At 43.8% G+C, this 14,769-nt stretch overlaps 1 protein-coding gene across 1 annotated transcript; it reads right to left on the bottom strand.

Annotated features, from left to right (window-relative positions):
* Positions 1 to 4,588: 4,588 nt before the first annotated feature.
* LOC119358196 lies at positions 4,589 to 13,578 on the bottom strand. Its single transcript, XM_037624860.1, has 4 exons — positions 13,433 to 13,578; positions 12,450 to 12,948; positions 11,712 to 12,331; positions 4,589 to 4,644 (listed from the first exon to the last, which is right to left on the bottom strand). Exons 2-4 carry the CDS (start codon positions 12,731 to 12,733, stop codon positions 4,589 to 4,591), a joined length of 960 nt encoding a protein of 319 aa, XP_037480757.1. The 5' UTR covers positions 12,734 to 12,948; positions 13,433 to 13,578.
* Positions 13,579 to 14,769: the final 1,191 nt, after the last annotated feature.

Raw genomic sequence — 14,769 nt, 5'->3', positions numbered from 1 at the left:
AAACTTGTTCAAACTTGGTTCTGGTCAGAGAGGGTTTTGGGGCATTTTGGTGCACCAAAATGACTTTAATTGACATGAGGCTTTGCAAGGTGATCACAATATGCATTTGTGACTTGCTGGATTTTTCTTGGATTTTTATGAAAATATTTCCTGTAGAAATATTTCAAATCCTTGAAATGGGCAAAAATGGTTTTGAGGGGATTCCATGGGGTTATACTATTCTTCATGACATGGGACTTGGCAAGATCATCAAACATGTCATATGTGACATGCTAGAATTTTCTTGGAATTGTTGGAGAATATTTCCTTTGTAAATATTTCAAAAGCTTGAAATATCCAGAAAGGGTTTTTGAGGGATTTGACCAATATTTTGAACATGACCATGTGTTGAAACTCTTATATATGGGAAATATATGCCCACTGAGTCTCCCTGATTTTTGTCAAATATTTTTGAAATAATAAAATAATTTTTCCTTATTAAAGACCATTTCTGGCCTTAAGAAAAAGCTTTTAAATAAAATAGGAAAATAACTTTTAAAATTATATTTTTGTGGTTTCTGGGTATCCTATATCTAATAGGTTTCAAATATACCTTTTGAAAGATTTTTCACACCTCAAATCAAGTACTTGCAGTGCAAATCTTAATTCAAGGGTTTTTGGAAAACTAATTTTAGAAAATACTTTTTGGCCAAATTATTTTTGTAAGAAAATACTATATTGCACTATACACATGGCATGATCATTTGGCAGAAGTTTGGGGCAAGGAGATGAAGTATAGAAGGTGAAGCTATGTTGACTTTTTAAGAGCACTTGAAAAACACATAGAGAAAACCAACTCAAATAAAAAGTCAAATAATGCAAAAGTTTTTGTCAAACCACACTTTATCATGATTTATCATCTTAAGTGTTGTGCCATGAAAATCAGGGTGTGACAGACCTACCCCCCTTACAAGAATCTCGTCCCCGAGATTCCCAAACTAGGCGCGAAAAGGGACATAGAAACTTAGATCTGGGGTAGTCTTCAAGTCCTCATGTTGCTTCTGCTTCCGTGTAGTGCTCCATTGGGCTTGAAGTACTTGATGGTGTGGCTTCATGTATGATGCTCTTCTTGATCCAGGTTGCTAATGGGTAGCTCACGGTAGGTTAGATTGGGGCTAGGGGTCGATGGCTCGGTGGTCAATGCCCTCGTAGAGGTCGAGCAAGTTAGGAAGTTGGAAATGTTTCCGGAGTGGTGTCGTGTGGAGAAATGCTGTGCACAGTGGGTAACTCAGGTGGTAACTCCAGCTGGTAACTGTCTTCTCTTCGTCTCGTAGCGATCTTAGAGGGGGTTGTTAAATCTTGGAGTGAGTTTCTCTTGACATGAATTTTCTTGGTTCTCCTTGAGAGAAGTGGCTTGTAGATACACCTGGTCTTCGACGAGAAAGTTCACTTCTTGACGATGGTGGTGGGTGTAGTTCTTCCTCCTTGGCATGGCGGTCTTCAAATGTTCCTTGGCTAGTTGAACGGCTCTTCTTCCGTATTAGGGTGGACAAGTAGGTCACCAAATGATGCTGACAACTATCTTGTCTAAGCACTCCATGAAGACTTTGTTCACGGGGTACATGAAGTAGGCTGGGGCATTGGTGGTGGTAATGGTTGAGTGTGGGTCAAGGTGTTTTCGATCTAGAGTCAAGACCCAAAGTTATGATCCGACCATGTTGTGGCTTGGTAGGGCTTAAGGGTTTCAGGGATTCTAGGGTGTGAGTGAACGTTTATCATCTTATCCTTAAGCACGATTTCTGAGATGCCAATTGTTCTATCTAGTCCTCTAAATAGACCACCTTATATCGCTGAAAGCATCATTTCATATAGGTTAACTCCAATCATCACTCATGTGATTCATATCCTCATGGCTCCCGAGAGGAGGTCTAACAAAATCATATATGTCTACAATCCCCAAACTCACATGTATGGCTAGCCCTAAAAATCCATGGGTAGAGCATAAAAGCTGCTAAGCTTGAATTTAATCACCACAATCCAAGTGCTCAGTCTATTGATCCAAGGTCCATGATAAAGCATCTCTATCCTAAGGAAACACGTCGTAAGCCACTCCAAGATCTTGTTTCCTTCCTATGAATCAATTCCAACAGCCCATTAACTTCCATCAATCACTACATAATCCATTAATTCTACAAATCCAAGGTCTATGGTGTTCCACATGATCTCCTAAAGTCCATATAATCCCCAAATGCTTCAAAGGGCTATCTCTACTGTAGTAAATCCACCAATTTCCATCATCATGGTCAAGTAAACCCCAAGGTCATGCTTATATAGATCCTTAAATCAACTCCGACAATAATCCAATCTCCTAGTTTATTGTCCACCGAGAAACATGGTATCACGATCAAGATTATCAAATCTGAATCCAATTTACTCCGAACCATGTAGTCTTACTCATCATCTATACTCGACTAGGATCACCCATTTAAATCCAAATCTTATGTCCAACGAGAATTCCTATCTATTTTCCCCAAGTCATTTTTGTAAGGCCAATTATCTTCTATCAATATCCCCTGGCTAAGTCAAATCCAAATACTTCCAAGAATTCAGCTTGCGATCTTAATTATCCCACTAAATCCAATTTATCCAGGGGTAATGAAAGCTATGCTACACTATATTAATGATCCCACAAAGTTCATCTACCAACGTGAAAGCCTTATAATCCTCCGAAGAGTCTCAAATAATTCCTCAAGGTCACTGATATAAACTCATCAAGTCTTTTGTCTTCTGTCCCTATATCCTCAAATTGGTCTTCCCTATGGCATCGTCAGTTCTTGTGCTATATTAGGATGATAATGTGCTTGTTCACTATGTCCACTAGTTCCATAATGAACCCAGTGTTGTGCAAGGTTTACAGAGGCTTAACTGGTTCTCTTGCAATTCTGTGGGTTAAGCACATGGTTTAAGGATTCGAGCTAGGGTATCTTATGAAGTCTCGAAGGGTCTAGGAATGGGTCTCTAATCTTGAGGGGCAACCATAACTCTAAGGGGCTGCACTTGGTCTAGGGGGCCGTAGCAAAAGTCTTCCGTGCTAGTTGGTTGCCGAGGCAGAATCCTTAGTGTAGCTTGTCTTGCCGGTCTTCAGTTGAGGAGAGAGATGATAGGGAAAGGTAGCATAGAGGAGGGGAATACCTAAAGGGGTTCTATAGTGCAAGTTCAAGCAAACAGGTGCCGTTAAGGCCACGCACATTCATTAAGATAAGATAGGTGATATAGTCGCGTACTTGTTGCCTAGGGCAAAAAGGGCGACTGATATCAAAACACAAACAAATAAAAGCAAGCAACACACAATCATGGTTCTATTCAAACCATCATATGGACTCGACTGCGCATAGGGGGTACACGACTCATCCTACCCTAGGGGTTCTCGGATCCAGTAATCGTGCCCTGAGCCTCGTGCAGTCTTCTGAGTTTTCCTCAGGTGTCGCTACGTCTCTTGTAGTTGTTTGATGAAACGATCCGGATTGGGCCTGAAGAATCTTCATCAACTTCTCGCCTGTTGAAGTGATGGGGTGAAGGTGGCTCCTCGTAACTGGCATTGACTCGGTCTTCTGTTGTCTTCTTAATCATGACGATCCCTTTTTGTCTTCTAAGGCGTCGGTGGTATCAAGTAGGTAATCCTTTATGCAATGACATTAACAAGGCATAATAGAGGTCCATCATGTCGGTTACGTTGATGACAACATCGACACCAAGAGCGGGGGATGAGGAGAACCGTTTTCCTGCTCACTATGGTGAGGCGGACCAAATGGCTAGGTTCTCATCCATCGGTGGTTGCCGATAAAACAACGGTAGTGACAGGGTTACTCTATTAGTGATGTATATCATGATCTTGAATATTCTATGCCCTGCCCTGATCATCGTAGGCTAAGGTTGCATCATCTTGGGGCAGTGTCAAGGGTGTCACCATCTCCTGGATCTTCAGGTCCTCATTCCTCGAGGATGTATCTTCTGTTGGTATCATCTTGTTGTGATGTCGCCAATCTTGTGTTCAGGAGATGTGGGTGAATGTCTGGCAAGGCATCTTCCTTCTAGAATATCCACGAGGATTACAAGGAGTCCAGTGGTTAGAGGCATAAGGGTTCTAGCGACCAAAGGTTTTGAAGGGGAAGAGATTAATAAGGAAAGTATACCGTAGTTTTTGAAAAACTGAGAAGGGAAGAGAAGTATAGATAGTTTTGAAAACTTGTAATAGTTTTGGAAATAGTTTTACCCTAACTAACGGCCATGCTAACTAAGGCTTCCTACAGTCAGGATGGCTCTGATACTAGCTCTGTGGGGACCCCGACTCATAAGTCGAGATCACCGAATGCATGTGTCCAGTGATCCCAGAGATCAATGCTCACTGAACACACAGAAGCTGAATAACAAGAGTCTTACATCCATACATACCGTCTTACACAAATTATGACCATTATGGTCAAGTCTTACATAGATAAAGCCTTAAGGGCTGAACATCAAGTGAAACACAAGCAGCGGGAATCTTCGTCGATAAGTAGAACCCATGCCATCTGCCTTAACCCTACAGGCATTCTGACTGGGAAACGCCCTAGTTCGCATGTTCGTCTCCATAGAATTCTTCTTTGAACTCCGGTTCTTCCATGCCTGGCCAATTAAATAACCAGTGGCAAGCCAATGAGTACTTTGAATGTACTCGCAAGCAACCCAGGTTTTGGTTCAAGGAACAACAATGCATGATATAGGTAAATTTTTGCGGAAAGCTAGTTTTGAGTGCAATGACATGTTCAACAACTTGTAAGGCATGCATCAGGAGAATTCAATTAACCATGAGGACAGGTTACAGATATCAACATAAATAGAGTGGGCACCAACCCAACTCAATCATGTCAAGTCCTTGACTTGACCCAGGTAGTTTTTCCCACACACACACACACTGGTTGAAAACAAGTGGACGTAGCCCAAGAGCGGTTACCCAATTGTCCTTGACCGTGGACACGGCTATTCGAATAGTTTTACACTCTGCAGAGGTTGCACACTTTACCCACAAGATCCGGGGAACTTTCGTGTCATCCACGACCCGCGGTACCTCAAGTACCCGGGGTAAGCACCCGATCACTATCTTTCCCTAGACGACACTAACAAGGAGTCCACTCGTTGTTCCATATCCTCACGATGTACATCATACGAGACTCACTCGAGATCGTAACACCCGAGAGGGGACACAACGGTGTATCCGGTGCCCTGTGAAAACAGTCATGGCCGCCCTACCTGGCACGACCCCGTCCCGAGAGAGAGCACCAACTCTCCCCCGTCACTAGTAATGCGGGCTCCAAGCTAGTATCGGCCTAGGTAATCAATAATGCCCTTTCCCATATAAGGGTAGAGTGGTTGCGCATGTAAGGTTGGAATAACAGTCGCAACTTAAACCAATCCGTTTTTGAAAACCACACACACACTTGCCTCGGTACACCACTTCGTCATCAAGTGGTTACCCAACTCATCATCTCCCTCGGGTATAAGTGGCACCCGACGGGGTTTTCGGAAAGTCCTTTGAAAATACTTTGTCTCCATCATTATGCATATTCCCGTCCCTTTCTGCGTAGCACTACTTTAGTATCCTATCTACTCCCACCGGCATAACCCTCATAAGAAGGTAGGGTCATGCACAATGCAAGTATCAACAAGGAGGAAATGAAGGCAACCCACCAAAGTGGCTACCATCTCATCATGATCCCGATGCAACAATATTGAAGTGCTATGTGAAATGCATAAAAAGGGTTTCATAGACATGGTCAAAGGGCTGCTTGCCTTGGTCTTCAAAGTCTTCAAGTCCTTCTCCTTCTTCTTATCCAACTACTTCGTCAAATACGGGATCTATTCGTCGCAAAAGAAATAACGAGAAAATAAGGCAATAATAAAACAGAAAAACCAAAGTGCTCAGAAAAATGTCAACTTATTTTTGATAAATACTAGGGGGAACTCTAAGAAGGGGAAAATTACTAGTTATGGATTTGGAGTTGTACGATAGGAGAAATGGATTTTCAGAGGGGAATATAAATGCTCAAATTTGAATTTAAATTTGAACAGTGCAAAAAAGTTTGATGGATATTTATGAAAGTTACACCATTAAATAGGTGGGATTTTTAGAAAAAAATGGGAGTTGGAATTATTGCATTTGGATTAATATTTAATCCTGTGGAATTTTTGCAAGTTTCCAGAAAAAGAAAAAGGAGAAGCAGCACTGTGCAACTAGGCCAGAAGGGCCACAGTGCAGCAGGCCCAGAGGGATCCAGCCCACGCAAGGCTGCCACGTCGAAGGCGTATTTGCAAAATACGTCTCCAACCGACGCAGCGAATCGGTGCGCGCGTGCGTGTTTAAACCTGACGGGTGGGTCCCACCCGTCAGGGCGTGAGGCTGACGGACAGGGCCCACGGCCGTCGTCGTCTACCTCTGTACATAGGCGATGGCGAGCTCACCGGCGGCAATACAGGGCACGGGAGGATGCGTGGGTGGTACCGTTGTGCACAAGGAGGATCCGCCGTTCGGATTGAGGTGGTGTTGGTCGCCGGGGTGGCCTGGTTCGCCGGCGACGAGGTCTTGCAGCGGAGGAGCTTCGGGTGGTGGTCGTTCCGGCCGTTTCCGGCTGCAAAAGAAGCGGGGAAGAAGGGGGAAATGATCAGAGGGATGCAGGGGTTCCAGATCGAGGCAGAGGAGGAGCGGGGGAGGCCTATACCTCGCGAACTTCGGCGAGCCGAAGCGGCAGAGCTCGAGCTTGATCTCGAGCTCGGGCGGCTCTAGAGAGGAACTGGGGGTGCAGCGGGAGGTTTTGGTGGTGCAGAGAGCGAGTGGTGAGGAGAGAAGGGCTTGGGGAGGCCTTTAAATAGGCGAACGGCGACGTGCCGTGGACTCGTGCGCCGGAGAGCTCCTGCTCGTCGCCACAGGGCTCGGGAGGAGCTGGCGCTGTGTCTGGGGTGTTCCTGGGCGCAGACTACGCCGAGGGGAGCTAAGGGAGAGAGCGGGGAGGGGTTAGAAATGCGCACATGTGAGCCGCGCCATTGGCGCGCTCGGGCGGCCGATGTCTGCTAGCGCGGAGGCGCGAGGAGGAGGAGAGAGGAGGGGGCCGACCGCGTAGCGTGCTGCGGACGCCGAGGCGCATCGGCAGGCGCGCGGGGAGGCCCGAGGTGGCCGGAGGTGGTTGGAAGGTGGCGGCTACAGTGCGGGAGCGCACTGTAGCGCGCTCCAGAGCGCCCAAATGGCCGGCATGGCCATTCTTTATGCCTAGTGAGCGCGTCCTTTGGTCTCTAGCAGGTCTAGGGGTGAGTAAAGTAATGGGGTGGTGCATTGGATGCCATGGATGGCCACTGGGGTGAGGGAGAGGAAGAAGAAGTGTGCAAATGGTTGTCCAGAGGGGTAAATGAGGTGGTTTCACCCCTCAATCATTGGGCTGAGATGCAGCCATTGTTACTGGAGGTAGAGGGGGACTAGGAGGAGATGTGGTAAAAAGTTGAGCTCAAGGAGAATGGTTTTGGTGATCAAAAGGGTGATTTTTGAAAAGTGGCAGAAGGTGTTTGATAAAGGTTTTGGCAAGCAAATGATTTCTACTTGCCATGAGACTCAACAGGGTGAAATGACACATATAATTGGGGCCTTCCACCAATTTGGAGCTTATTTGGGCAAAGTTGCATGCAACTTTTGTAAACCCTAGAAATGAGCAGAAATAGACTTGTGTAGATCTAGTTGAGCATAACACTTCTCCTTGATGCACTACTTGGTGTAATGGCCTCATTTGGGCATATGAACATGCTCACAAAAGTTGAGGTCAAGGAGAGAAAGTTGGTAGTACAAACTTGTTCAAACTTGGTTCTGGTCAGAGAGGGTTTTGGGGCATTTTGGTGAACGAAAATGACTTTAATTGACATTAGGCTTTGCAAGGTGATCACAATATGCATTTGTGACTTGCTGGATTTTTCTTGGATTTTTATGAAAATATTTCCTGTAGAAATATTTCAAATCCTTGAAATGGGCAAAAATGGTTTTGAGGGGATTCCATGGGGTTATACTATTCTTCATGACATGGGACTTGGCAAGATCATCAAACATGTCATATGTGACATGCTAGAATTTTCTTGGAATTGTTGGAGAATATTTCCTTTGTAAATATTTCAAAAGCTTGAAATATCCAGAAAGGGTTTTTGAGGGATTTGACCAATATTTTGAACATGACCATGTGTTGAAACTCTTATATATGGGAAATATATGCCCACTGAGTCTCCCTGATTTTTGTCAAATATTTTTGAAATAATAAAATAATTTTTCCTTATTAAAGACCATTTCTGGCCTTAAGAAAAAGCTTTTAAATAAAATAGGAAAATAACTTTTAAAATTATATTTTTGTGGTTTCTGGGTATCCTATATCTAATAGGTTTCAAATATACCTTTTGAAAGATTTTTCACACCTCAAATCAAGTACTTGCAGTGCAAATCTTAATTCAAGGGTTTTTGGAAAACTAATTTTAGAAAATACTTTTTGGCCAAATTATTTTTGTAAGAAAATACTATATTGCACTATACACATGGCATGATCATTGGGTAGAAGTTTGGGGCAAGGAGATGAAGTATAGAAGGCGAAGCTATGTTGACTTTTTAAGAGCACTTGAAAAACACAGAGAGAAAACCAACTCAAATAAAAAGTCAAATAATGCAAAAGTTTTTGTCAAACCACACTTTATCATGATTTATCATCTTAAGTGTTGTGCCATGAAAATCAGGGTGTGACAAGGATGCTGCCATTCGACACCACTCTGAACTTCTGATGCCACCACCCCAAGATTTGACGACCATGCCCACAATCTCTTCAATGAGGTTAGCATTAGAAAATGCTCCAGCTTCAAAGGTGGGCAATTTTCTATCTCCAACTCCTGAAGTTCTGTTAGTTGACTGAACAGTAACAGCTGATCCAAGTTGTGCATACCATCCTTTGCATTAACTTCCAATTCCTGAAGTTCTGTTAGTCCACTGAATAGTAACAGCTGACCTAAGCTATGCATACCATCCTTTCCAGTAATTTTTAATGCTACTCTAGAGTAGACTAACTGGTTTGGTAGCTTTGATCCCACACCACTTATCGAGACGTTGCTCAAAGTATGAGTCCAAGGGATAGGAGGCAGTAGGAAGACTCCAGGGCAATTTTCTATCCTGAGTTTTTGTAGTTTGGGAAACCAATCTATGTTCCAGTCTTGTTTCAGTGGGTAAACAATGTGGCTTGAACATGGCAACTCCAAGAGTTTAGGGCAATTTTTAATAATCAGTACTTGCAAACACGAGAACAAATGAGTGGCCCGTGGTACCCATTTTTCAAAATTTTCTAAGTCCATGAGTGTAAGCTTTACTATCTTGCAAAAGCTTTGCTCTAGACTAAACTCCTTTATTGTGGCAATATTCTCCACTGTTAGTTCACGAAGATCCCACGTCTTCCCCAAAGAAGGAAAAACACACCAAGAAACACCAACAAGACAAAGAGTCTGTAGAGCCTCAACAACGAGATTATCACCCAACCACGCTGGACAAGGACCTCTGTGTCCTCTAATGCACAACTCTTGAAGATTTCTATGTGGTTGAAGGCTCTCTAGAACCACTGCTTCCACATCGGGTTCAATATTGGACCGCTCACTATCCCAACATAATGTTAACTTGTGCAAGTAGTTTTTGTCTATCAGTTTTGCTTCAACTGCTTTGTCTTTGGTGTGTATTTTCTCAAGGTTATAAATCCCAAGCTCTCTTATCTCGTTGAGATGCTCTAGTTGATTTAGTTCAAACCCTTCACTTTCTTTATTGACTGCAAAAACCTTTAACTCCTGTAAGAGTTTTAGTTTCCCGACATTATAAATACCCGAATGAACATCATCATATTGGGCAAGAAAATGGCACAATTTTGCAAGGTTACTCATGTCTCTAGGTAAAAGTAAAGAACCATCCCATTCTTGTAGATCCAATATCTTCAAATGATAAAATCGGGATAAGGTTGTTGGTAAATGCATCTGGCTGATTGAAGTCCCTAGCTTTAGGAATCGTAGGTGACGAAGTGATGAAAAGTTATGCAACATGGATTCCAGGGGATATGACAATGTGGGCAAACAAAGAACACGGAGAGCATTTGCTTCCATGAACAGATCACCAAATATGCTGACAAAGCTTTCATCTTCTCCTCCAAATATAATTAATGTTTGCAAGTTTTCAACCTTCAATTTTGTCTTAAGTTTCCTCAACTCACTCTTAAAGGTCTCATCAGTAATTCCATTACTATCATCTGGATCATCTATTATGATCGACAAGTGACGGATAGATGGCCTAATTTCTACTGATCTTACATTAGAGTGATGCAAACTAAGACATTCATGAGATGCAACCTTCAAAGCTAAATCATGCAGCAGGTCATGAATGATATAATATGGATGCCCGCCAGTTTCATCTTTTTTGAAAAATCCATGGTTGACCAAATCATTTAAAATGTCCACACCTAAATCTTCAACTGTTTTATTTCGATCACCAGAAGGCAAAATATCCAGTCCTATCCAGAAATGAATGAGCTCTTCACTGTTAAACTTGTAATCTTCAGGAAATAAAGCACAACGAGAAAAACATTGCTGCAGATGAAAAGACAGATAATCATAGCTAAGTTTCAATGCAGGCATAATGTCACGCTCACCGGTCTGCATTTCCCATTCTCTACTTTCTAGGACTCTATTCCAATGATACACATCAAGGTGGTTTCTCAATAATCTACCTACAGTTTTTGCTGCAAGAGGGGATCCCTTTAGCTTTTCTGCTATCTTATCCCCAATCTCAAGTAGCCCATGATGATCTTTTTGTGATTGCTTATCGCGAAAAATGCATGCTCGAAAAAAGTCTGTAAACACTCCTTGTTCTAAGCCCTTCAGATCTATTGAACTATCAGTTGTTTTAACAATTTCTGCTACAGCTGGAAACCGAGTTGTCACTAAAATTATATTGCCCTTTGTCTGCCCTTTTCTGAGTGGTACTAAAAGCCTTTCCCAGTCCTCAGATTCACACTTCCAAATATCATCTAATACAAGCAGAAACCTTTTAGAATTTAATCTCTGTTCAATTAACACTTCTGCTCTACCCCCTTTTTCACCTTCCACACTAGGTATTGCTTTTTCAATCTCTTCAGTCAGCTTATTAACAATGAAATTCTGAGATACACATATCCAGACCTTGACCTGAAAATGCTTTTGCACTTCTTGGCTGTGATATATGTGTTGTACGAGAGTTGTCTTCCCTATGCCACCCGAACCAACAATTGGCAGGATAGTTAGGTCTTTGTCACTATATTTAACATGAGTAATACTATCTATGATGCTCTTCTTCGCAGTTTCTCTCCCGTACAGTGTTGACTCTATAATGTCAGAGGTGGTGGTGGATGGACTCTTGGCAATGCTTGGGGCGGTAGTATGGCTAGAACCCAACAACTCTAGATTAAGAATGGCTTTGACCTTTGCACATACTGGCTGCAGTTGCTCTACAATATGCTTCATTCTTTTAGACAGATCCACCCTATCAAACTCTAGTTTTGGAGTTTCTTTCACATGCTTTTTCAGGGATGCCTTGTGCTTGCAGGCACCGCAAATGACTGGCATGACAGAACTATCATCATCATGAGTTGGGAGGGATGAGCAATGGAGGAGTTTACCAACATGACGGATGGTGTTGCAAGCACCAGAAGCGAGCTTGCGCATGCATCTTCTGACCTCTTCGTTGGCCTGGTGGTTGTGTGGCGCTGACGGGGTGTTTGAGCGTGCACTCCGCTGCTTGGCACATGGCCAAGCGCAGCAGAGTACTTGTTGCCTTGTATCTTCTTCCCTTGGCTCGCTTGGATCAACACGGCTAGCCGTACGCAAAAATGGACAGAAGCAGAGCAGTTTGCCAGCAGCTCTAGCGGTGTGATGAGCGTTGAGGTAGAGATTGCACACGCAGCCCCTGGCATGCTCGTCGGCGGCCTCGTAGGTGCCGTCGAGCTGGTCCTGGATACGGAAGTAGTCGAGCTCGTCCAGCACATCCTCGGCACTGTACGCGAGGTCCCGCAGCTTCTGCAGCAGCACGTTAAGTGCAGGGTTGTCAACGTTCCGGCTGCGGGAGTTGTTGAGCATCCCCTGCACATAGAGAAGCTCCATCTTTAGCGCGTCAACGTTAGGGCCTAGCTCCTTGCTGGCAGCCCACGCCTCCAGCAAGCCGTCGGCGACAGGGCCCAGCGCCTTGCCCACCACCCATCGCGCCGCACCTATGGCTACCTCCATGCTGAAATCAAGGGCGCTGCATGCAGGAAGAGCAATTCATTTCTTTGCAGTTACCCACTAGCTAGCAATAACGGTGATAACATTGTTGATAGGGTAGAATATTGGCGTACAGAAGGAGATGAGCAAAACAATACCAGATGATTGCAGTTGCGAGCGAGAGAGCAGGGAGGCAGAGATTGGTGAAACACAAGACCAGCCAGATGATTGCAGGCGCAGGTGTTGTCGATGTTTGGGTGAAGAGGATAGGGAGGTACTTATAGACCCGGTGATGCAGGCGGTTGCAAGCAGAAATAGGTGTGGGATCATCCATTGCGTGGTATTGGCATTGGTGAGCTGATACTTTGCCGAACCTATGTTGGTGCAAGGCATGGCATCTCAGGGCACACGCATTCTGTTTTTCTAGGGTGAAGCAAGGCATGTATACCTATGCTTGGTGTCCTCCCATAGCAGGCCCTTTGGTGAACAACAAGGAAAGGAATTAGTAGGCAAGGAATCGGGCACCGGCAGCAGCGAGCTGATTCAAAGGTTACCGAATAAGGCATCGGCTTTTCTCTCTGAGATGGTTTCCTTATCCCTTTCCCGCTTTTCTGGTTTACCTCTTGGCTCTTGCTGTTCCGCAGAGCACAAAGCCACCTGCAAATGACACACAAATCTTGTAGTCTCCAGAGGTACTTGCATTTGCGGTAGTAACTTAGCATGTGCTCCAGTAACAAGTACTACTCCTAAAAGACACCGTGAGATAAGTAGGTAAGGTGAAGCGCTCATAATTTGTCGAGATGTTTGCCTTGTTGCTTGTGGCTCAACTCGAGTATGAGATTTGACTGGGTGAAACATCACAATCAGAAGTTCAGAACAGTAGGGTCAATGCTAAGGGCCTAAAAGAGGAAATATTTCTGTCAACATCTCGGTGTTGTTACCGTAACAATAAAAGCGCAATTCGCAAATGTTTCTTCCCAAATGCTGCAGGGGAAATGTAAGATCACATGAGTAATCTACACAATAGCCTCCTCGCCTTCACGCGAACGTATCCAGCAACGCATTTGGGTCCGCAGGATGACAGAACAGGACCGGCCGGGAAGGGGAGAGAGGGGCTTGGAGGGAGATGCGGGCCACTTACCGAGTGGAACCGCCTCGGCGAGAGGCAGCGGGCGGAGGTGGAGGTCCTAGCTGCCGTCGCCGGCTACTGGTCTCCGGCGAAGCCATGGCGGCGGCCGGCCTTGGTTGGTTGTGTGACCTTGTCGCCGCTGAGGAGGAGTGGGCAGAGACCGGTCAGCTTGGGTCTGGGACCTGAAGCCCTGTGAAAGGCCCAAATATGCTAGCCCACGTCATTCAACATTTGTTTTGCACGTACGGAAACAAAAAAAAACATCTTTTTACGTACAGAAAACCAACAAACTCCGTTCGACCGCTACCAGACATCGGTTCGGAAGGGAACCGCTTTGGGATCTTGTTTTTTTTCTTCCTATATTGCCTTTCTTTGATCTGTGCTTGTTTTTTTTTCCCTACAGAAAACTGGAGACCGCGGAGGGGGTTACAAACTTACGATGAACCAAGGACAACATGTCGCTCCACACGATCGGCATCAACAACTTACAAGTAAACTTTGCATAATCATGTGATGCAACATTAGCCTCCCTACTTTCTCAAATTGTCAACAACACTAGTCATGGTGTGCATTTGGTTTTTTCGGTTTGATTCGGTTCGGTTTATACGGTATATGGTCCATATGGTTTTTATACTTTGGTTTATATGGTTTATACATAGATATGGTTCAGTTTCGGTAATAACCATTTACTTTTGGTTCGGTTTCAGTATTAACCAAATTAACCAAAGTTAACGCGAATTTCTGAGCCAACACATAACTTTTCATGTGTAAATATATGATATATATCATAATGAGGAAAAATAATTAGAAAATGATAAAGAAGGGACGTTGGATAAGCAGCTAGGCTAATCACGTAAATTGAAGGACTAAATGGGCTAGACAGTACTATACTATAGCAGCCATTATGCTTTTGAACCCCAAAAAACCTTAATTTCGATAAATTCAGTTTAACCAAATGGCTTTCGGTTTCTATTGATAAAAATCAAAATGAAAATGGTTTTCATATTTCAAAACTGAAACCAAAACCTAAAAAAAACAAAAGTTTGGTTTGGTTTGGTTTTCAGTTCTTTTTTGGACACTCTTGCTAGCATGTGAGGTAACATCCATCATCTTTAGTGTGACGTAAGTATTAGATATTAATTTATATTTTCTAGACATTTCTATCGAGGGTTTTACATTGATCCTAACAGCGGTATTGGAGGGAGTAAGTGGAATTTATAGTTGAGGGGTTGCCGCGTCAGGAGATCAAGTGTCTTGAAAATAGAACACAAAAGTCATGATATACCGAACTTCATGCCCAAGTCATACTTAATGTGTTGCTCTTTTCTTTATATGTAGATGAAAGAACA

Source organism: Triticum dicoccoides, chromosome 2A, assembly GCF_002162155.2.
Source record: "Triticum dicoccoides isolate Atlit2015 ecotype Zavitan chromosome 2A, WEW_v2.0, whole genome shotgun sequence".
NCBI classification, from domain to species: domain Eukaryota; kingdom Viridiplantae; phylum Streptophyta; class Magnoliopsida; order Poales; family Poaceae; genus Triticum; species Triticum dicoccoides.
Note: the sequence above shows the minus strand (reverse complement) of the source record. Positions and strands in the feature narration are given on the sequence as shown.